Raw genomic sequence first — 7,763 nt, 5'->3', positions numbered from 1 at the left:
GTTTTATTGTTGACTGCTCAACAGTGATGAATCGAATCCAATCCCAAATAAAGAAGAGCTCTCCGGTCTTCTCTTCTGCATCTGTATAAATAAGAAATGAACTCTTCAGTAGGTCTGTAAATGGATAACCGAAAATCCGAATTCGATCTCCATCCATATTCGACTAGAGATATTCAAAAAAAAATCCGAATACTTCGATAAAAATTCCGAATTCGAATATTTAATTATAAAAAATTAAATAAATACCGATCTTGAGGGTTTTTTAAGATTCAACAGGTTCTAGAATATGAGGAGAAGAGAATCATGATCTAAAACTAAGGATTGAGAGTGAATTGTATCCACTAAGGGGAGGAAGGTTCGGGTTACACAAGGCAGAGGTATAAACGGATGGTCGAAAATCCGAATTCGATCCGCATCCGAATCCATCTGAATCCGTTTAGAGGTATCTGTATTCGACCAGGAAATATCCGAATCCGATTACATCCGATCCGTTTACAGGCCTACTCTTTAGTCACGAACTCGCGATTCCTAAGTCAATAACCATAACTCGGTGAGTTGCATCTCTCCCAAGTAAGGGTGTAAATGAATAACTGAAATCCGTTTCCATATCCGTGTCCGTATCCATTTAGCACTATCCGAATCCGTCCGAAAGCTAAACGGATGGACCGCTATCTGCTCCATTTCCTGGGTAGGTCCATTTCTCCAAGTTCTTCTAATAGAGGGGGCATAAATGACCACCCTACCCCTGCCCGAACACACAGTCCGGATGGGGTCCACCCCCCTTTATTAGAGGAACTTGGGGAAATGGAACAAATAAAAATACTCTACCCGTCACGAATCTTTATCCTCTCAAGGTCCCTGCCCGGTACAGTTCGTCTGGTTCCTCTCATAAGGGGGCAAAAATGACCACCTTATCCCCTACTTGAATACACTGCCCGAATGGGGTCCACTCCCATCTTATTAGAGGCATTAGGGAACTGTATCAAGCAGGGAACCTGAGAGAATAATTTTCATACCCACCACCCAGGGATTTTCATCCATAAAAATGATAATAAGGGAAAGAGAACCCTACCCATTACCCAAGGATTTTCATCATTAAAAACATGGCCAGTGACATCTTTTAATCCATTATAGTGTTAGATGGACGGTTGGATTCTTAAGTGTGGTGCATTAGGCAATTTTCCACTACCCAGGCACCTACAGTGGAGTTTGGTTTAGCTCCTCGTATGAGGAGCGAGGAGTCTCTCCTTGTACCATTTTCCAATGGATACATGTTCTTTGTAAAACCGAAAACCGATCTTTAAGAGAGTAGGTCCCTCTCTCTCTCTCTCTCTACAACCAAACGATAACAGGGTGGCGATATGGACAATAGGGTTGCACTGGACTTGCACTAGGGCTCCACCAGGGTTAGATTGGACTGGGCTTTTTAAAACCTTAGCCCAACCCATAATCCCCTTAGCTTAGGGCCTAAAAAACCCAACCCTAACCTGCCCTTTAGGGTTAAGCATGAGGAGTATTGATGCGGATCTTCTAAACTGGTTAAGCCACCAGATTGGTTGGTTGATAACTCACTAACTCAAATAAAAGATTTACCAATTGCAAATGAAAAAAATATTGGCACTCAAACATTTGCTAAAAAATATCTACACACCTCATGCTCATCCTTTGGATTAAAAATACATACATTATATCATAGGTTTTGAGATTTCATATCAGAATTCACCAAGAACAATTGAAATTGAAATTAAAAGCTACTAGACAGTGGATGCCTATTAAATAGTTTCAGCATTATGCATGGCACAAGTGGAAGATGAAATATGAATTTCTTATCCAACTCTTTCAAGGAAGAAGGGAGATGCAGGGGCTGGGCCAAGCCACGGCCAAGCCTTCAACAATTGTTCCTCTAGGATCCGGACTCTGAAAGATAAGTCGCATATATAGAGGATGAGAAGGGAATAATCTAGAACAAAATATCTACAACGGCGACCTTATATCCAACGATCCGGAAAAGTCCGTGTCTTTGAACGGTCCAGATTTATTCAAAAAAATTAATAAATATCCCCCACTGGCAGTTCGTAAACCCTCTCAAACCTAGAAAACCTAGCAAGGGTTTTTGGAGAAGATAAAGCAGAGAAGCAGCTCTCGACGAACCTCCTGAAGGTATGTTCGATTCTGCTCTTCATACATCTGTTCTTCAATCATCTAAGAAGAACCCTACATCTTCCATTTATGTTCCCTTTTTCTTTCGTTTTGGTTCCCTGTCAACTGGGTTTTGTAGCTCTCTTGGATCCTCTGTTATTGAATTTATGGATGCATAGTTTGCAGCTTTGACATTGACAGTAGTTGTCTGAGCTACTATATATTGCTTTTCATGATTCCTTATGATCCTTTGCTTGTGTGAAATTTGATCGATGTTTTTATTCTGAAGTTATTTATCATAAGTTGACAGATATCTTCAACGGCTAATTGGGTTTTGGATGATGGTGGTTGTTATTTATCTTTTATTTGATTTCCTATCTTAGTGCGGGTTATGCTGTTGATCTATCTACTAAGAGTTAGCGTAAAAGTTTTCTGTTTCAACTTCGATTATCCTCCTGTGGTTCCGTGGTTGAGAGAGGAGAAAGATAGTGTCCAAGTGCATACAGGTTTTTGTCGAGACAGATATGAATGCGAAGATTTTAGTGGGAAAGTACGGGTTTCGTGAGATTATGTTTGATTCTGCATTGAATAAATGTTATTTACAAAGATAATTTCTGTGGTCAATATTAGTGCATTGTCTATGCACTAATCTTTCTAATTTCATTGTTGCACTAAGCCGACGAGACAATACTGTTTGACTTTTCAGAATAACCTTTCCTATTTGGTTGTAAAAGAAATGATGGTTTGCTTTTGTGTACTTCTCTAGGTTCTGACAATGGCTTTCATCAGTAAATTGGGGAATGTACTTAAACAGACTGTGAGCGGACGTGTTAATTCTGAATTGTCAGCATCAAATCCTTCTGTTTTCCAAGCCATAAGATGCATGTCATCTTCGAAACTCTTTGTTGGAGGTGCCACAGTCTACCTTTCTGGTTCTTCTTGTACTAATTTTTCAAGATTATTATTTCAAATGTATTTGAGTTTTATTGTTTCCAGGTCTTTCATATAACACTGATGACCAAGGCTTGAGAGATGCCTTTACTGCTTATGGGGAGGTTATTGAAGGTGTTTTTTCTTTTTCCCATTTCTACCCTCGTGTTTACTGCATATGTTTCTGTTGAATTTGGGCGTTGGCTTTCACTAGTGCTATTCATCTCTTGGAATCATACTAATCAATGCTCTTAACTTGTCTCTGGTGAATTTGTTTCTGCATAGCATGAGTCTTGTTAGTTTCATTCTATTATTGTGTTTTGGTGAGACTTGGTTCTATTATTTCTGGGTGGATTTTGTACTTTATACCATGCACTGACTGTTTGAGTTGATATAACTAAAGAGACTTCTTTTGCCTGTATTAAAACTATATGGATGTTAGAGTTGCAAAATTGCAGCTCAAGAATATTTTTGGAGGAAATCAGTAACTTTTCATCCTGAGTTTCTGTCACAAAGCCCATATGATATGTTCATTCATTTAGTTTGAGTGAATACATGTAAATAATGTCCACTCGAAAGTTTTTTTTTTTTCTTCAAATATATGGTTTTGTTAACTTTTGTTACCCTTTGGCATTTAATTATGTTCAACATAATATTTTATGCAGCAAGAGTAATCATGGACCGTGAAACGGGCAGATCTCGAGGCTTTGGCTTTGTTAGTTACACATCTAGTGAGGAGGCTTCTTCTGCCATTCAGGCTTTGGATGGGCAGGTAACTGTAATTCTTGTTTTGTACTTTAATTTTGTGAACTGGGATATGTAACGTGCAATTTTGTTAGACGTTGCAAATGGAACTGTGTAAGAGCATGTTGCCATACATATGCATAGTTAGTAACATGCATGGTAGATTATGGATACATTTTACTGACTAAATAACTAGATATAATGGCATAGTAACTAGACACATTAGTGCCATAGTTGTTGAGGCATAACATTAAACAGTTCCTAGTGCTCATTTGTAACACTCGAGCCATCTGGTTGCCTTGAGCACCAATGCATCTGGTTTGGAAAAGAAAGAAAGAGAATTTAAAAAGATAGAATAAATAATAAGAGGAGGAAGAGGAAGGAGGTGGAGACCCAGGGAAGGGGGGGGGGGGTTTACCTGGGATATTGGTACTTTCCTTCGTCTCCATCAGGTGTGGCTCTTTGTTATCTGTTGAGGCATGGTCTCATCTTGTTGAATCGGAATCTGAAGATTTATGCGAAGATCTTTTCTGTTTGTTAAAACATTTACATTTTTTCATAGGGGGAGTGTTTCCTGTCCAGGGGAGTGTACACTACGCCGACAGGAGACACCCACACAGCCTCCCTTTTTGTAAATATAAAAGGGAGAGGGCAGAGAGGTCATTACACGGGGACAGAGGTAGACACAAGGGTTCAGGGGTTTAGGGTACATGCTCCTGGGCAGAAAACATTGTCCCTTTATCATATCGCACATAAGTCCTTTGCAGGTTATGAACTATGTTTTTAAATCCTTTTTTGTATAAATTTGGTTACAACTTAAAATGTGACACGATATAGTGTTTGCCTTGGCTTGTTGGGAGCCCACCATTATTCTTGGCAATCACCTAGTTTGCTTTGGTGCCACCCAAAAATAATGCATCTTACTGCATAAACATGCTTGAATGGTACAAGGTTTCGACGAAATTTTGTGAAATCAAATTGAATTATTTTGGTTTCTCAAGTTGTCAACACGAAAGAGCCTGCGATACTAAAGAGAAGCATTTTCGATCCAAATTTTGCAGTATCGGCAAAATTTCAACCATCTTTTGGATTTCGTTATTGTTTTGTTCAAAACCTTTGTATAAAATGCATGATTTTGATTGTAATTTTTTAGTTTAGATGAAATTTCAACCATCTTTTCATTTTCTATATTGTTTAGCTAGTTTAAACTCCAAAAAGAGAAGCTTCCTAGAAAACCTCAGTTTTTGTGATTTTTTGTCAAGTCACTCTTCTTTGTATGTTGAATAATATTTGATAATTATGAAATGGTTTCTAATTTTATCTTCATTCATTCCTAAAGCATATTTTAGTTGCTTTAATATTGTTGTGTGTTCAATATGTCATTTTGTTTGTGTTTTTGTTTTTTTTTTTTGTTTTAAACAATCCTAGGGTTCCACTATGTTTAAAGGGGCCTAAAATAGGGTTTCCTAAAAGTTTGGGGAACTAATTTGGCCATTTGGCCCTCGAAACCATCTATCGAACCAGGTTTCGACCAAAATTTTGCTGTTTTGTGTAATATTTTGGCTTCAAGCCTGGTCAAAACCAAGCTAACTGAAACCTTGAACCTTGTATATCCTTTTACTATGTTGTGCTGTCGATGGAAGGACCTTCTTTTTGTGGTTCCCTTTACTGATGGAAATTAAAAATGTACATTGTTAAGAATTTGCTTTACAAAAATTATGTCTTGTCTGCAGTAGGCCTCATTGTGCACTTAATTTATGATTTATGATTTATTTTAGAACTGGTGGTTGCTCTTTGTTCTTTTGGTGAACGACTTGGCTCCAAAAAGTCTATTGACTGATAATGCCCTCTCCACAGGATCTTCAAGGCCGAAGGGTAAGAGTGAACTATGCGACAGATAGGGCAGGGGGATTCCGCAGTGGTGGTGGTGGCGGCTATGGTGGTGGTGGTGGCTATGGCGGTGGTGGCTATGGTGGTGGTGGTGGTGGCTATGGCGGTGGAGGCTATGGCGGCAGTGGTGGTGATAACAGCTATGGAAGTGGAGGGGGCAGCTATGGTGGTTCTGGAGGCAGTGGTTTTGGTGGTACTGGCAACTATGGTGGTGGTGGCGGTGGATATGGCAGTGTTGGAGGCTATGGTGGTGGAGATGTTGCTGGTGATGGCAGCAGTGCCGGTAGTGGAAGTTATGGTGTTGCAGGTGGTGGTGATGGTAGCTTTGCATCTGGCTCTTTTGGTGGCAGCACTGGTTTTGGTGGTGATCAGTATGGTAGCAATCTGGACAAAAGCGCAGTTCCTGCTGAAGGCCATGGCCAGGCTGACCCAGAAGGGAGTTTCATGGACAATGATGACGAGCCTGATGATTATGCCAACAAGAGGGGCTGATTAATCATACCCAATTCTTCCACCACCACCAATGGGAAATATATCTTGTAGAGACTGAGCGAGATGAGGAATTGATGGATGTTGTGGGCCTTGCTGCTCCAGAATTCAACTGGGATGAGAACTTTGTTTTTTGGTCTTTTGTCATAGTTGGCACTAATTTTTCTGTTCTAGTCTCTCTCATCCTTTTTCTTTGCCTCCCTCTTCTTGTTCACTCTTTTTTTTTTTTCTTTATTCAAAGAAACATGGTTAGTACTTCTATTATAAAAATTTGAACGTTAGAGCAATTAGAAGTGGTGGTTAATGCCTTGTGTAAACATGAATCTTAAATAATTGTCTATTTATTTTCTCCTGTTCTGCAATCTGAGAATTTGGATTTTGTAGTACTGGCGACCTCTCAACTCTTGCCAGTAGAAGCTGTACGTACCCCCTTTTATTTGATGACGCGAGTCCCATTGTTCAGCTTTGGTTAATTGATTTGGTTTTAATGGAGAAGAATCAAAATTAATCTGATTATCCAACGATCGAACTTCCAATTTATAAATTTAATAATTGATTACTAATCAGGGTTCGCTAAATCTTTTTCTAACAGGGTAAACAGTGTTGGAAAATCTGCAAATTTGATACTGTTGGAAGAGTAGAAATCTAACAAATTAGACTTTAGGGAAAGGTGGTTCTTCCACGTGCGTCTGACCTCTTTGCGTCATAGACAACATGCTCTCCTTCTGTAGTCTATTAGCTCTCCCATGCTCTTTATCTCTCTCCTTCTATCGGAGTCTTGTGCAAGTCGATTCCTCGCACAAGACTCACATTTCAGTCACCATCTTCATTGCAGCTGGCAAAAATAGCGGTGGCTAATGCACTGGCCATGATGGCGAGCCTTATTTCTCTCTGGTAGTATTACTACCTATATGTTGATGAGATGCACAACATGAAATCATACAATCCCCCTCCCTCCCACCTTATGGAATAGATTCCTACCAATAAAGCAACATTCAAAGCAAGGATCTATAATAGTACAGTACTACAGTTACAGATGGCCATCTTGCCTCTTTAGTATCCTTACAGAAGCTGCCGTCGGTGATAATAATTGTAGGATTAGCAATCGATATTACCATTGGTTTAGGTGATGAGGTCACTTGAGTATTAATGCTCATAAATTTGATAATGGTCAGATAAACATAATTCCATAATTCTTGTTCCCATTGATGGATGTTCTTAATGATTACTGTGGGATTAGGGGGAGTCTAAGGAAAAGATTGTCTAGTTCCTTGCAGGCCAAATAAAATTATATGGTGAGCCCTATCCAAACTGCGAAGTGGTAGATATTTAGGCCATTCTGATTCTCGACTCTGAGATTGCCCTTTATTTCACCATGAACTCTGAGATTGCACTTTCATCATGCCCCCACCCTATGCTGAAGTGGGTCTAAAATGATTCTTTATTGAAGTTCTGGACTTCCTCTGAAAACAAATGATTTGACAGTTGAGGTACAAGATGAAACTGGAAAAATGTTTCCATTACCAATTGAATGAATTTGGGGAGAAACAGATATTCAATTTACCCAGTTA

The 7,763-nt window shown here is 39.3% G+C and overlaps 1 protein-coding gene across 4 annotated transcripts; it reads left to right on the top strand.

Moving 5' to 3' along the window:
- The first annotated feature begins 2,044 nt into the window (after positions 1–2,044).
- LOC122657095 (glycine-rich RNA-binding protein 2, mitochondrial-like) lies at positions 2,045–6,271 on the top strand. 4 transcript variants are annotated; one of them, XM_043851866.1, is made up of 6 exons: positions 2,045–2,160; positions 2,906–3,050; positions 3,136–3,204; positions 3,735–3,841; positions 5,671–5,737; positions 5,816–6,271. In XM_043851866.1, the coding sequence occupies exons 2-6, from the start codon at positions 2,915–2,917 to the stop codon at positions 6,193–6,195; spliced, it is 759 nt and encodes a 252-aa protein (XP_043707801.1). In that variant the 5' UTR covers positions 2,045–2,160; positions 2,906–2,914; the 3' UTR covers positions 6,196–6,271. The 4 variants fall into 4 exon arrangements, with proteins under 4 accessions (XP_043707801.1, XP_043707803.1, XP_043707802.1 ...); XM_043851868.1 differs by having other exon boundaries at positions 5,671–5,794; positions 5,945–6,271; XM_043851867.1 differs by having other exon boundaries at positions 5,671–5,797; positions 5,945–6,271.
- Positions 6,272–7,763: the final 1,492 nt, after the last annotated feature.

The sequence above is a fragment of the Telopea speciosissima genome, chromosome 3 (assembly GCF_018873765.1).
Source record: "Telopea speciosissima isolate NSW1024214 ecotype Mountain lineage chromosome 3, Tspe_v1, whole genome shotgun sequence".
Classification (NCBI taxonomy): domain Eukaryota; kingdom Viridiplantae; phylum Streptophyta; class Magnoliopsida; order Proteales; family Proteaceae; genus Telopea; species Telopea speciosissima.
This window is presented reverse-complemented; position numbering and strand designations above follow the sequence as displayed.

Excerpts from the sequence above, each read along its gene's own strand:
- LOC122657095 (XM_043851865.1), top strand. The coding sequence starts at position 2,915 with ATGGCTTTCATCAGTAAATTGGGGAATGTACTTAAACAGACTGTGAGC. Across the intron at positions 3,205-3,734 it reads TTATGGGGAGGTTATTGAAG|CAAGAGTAATCATGGACCGT; the intron begins GTGTTTTTTCTT and ends TATTTTATGCAG. Across the intron at positions 3,842-5,670 it reads TTCAGGCTTTGGATGGGCAG|GATCTTCAAGGCCGAAGGGT; the intron begins GTAACTGTAATT and ends CCCTCTCCACAG.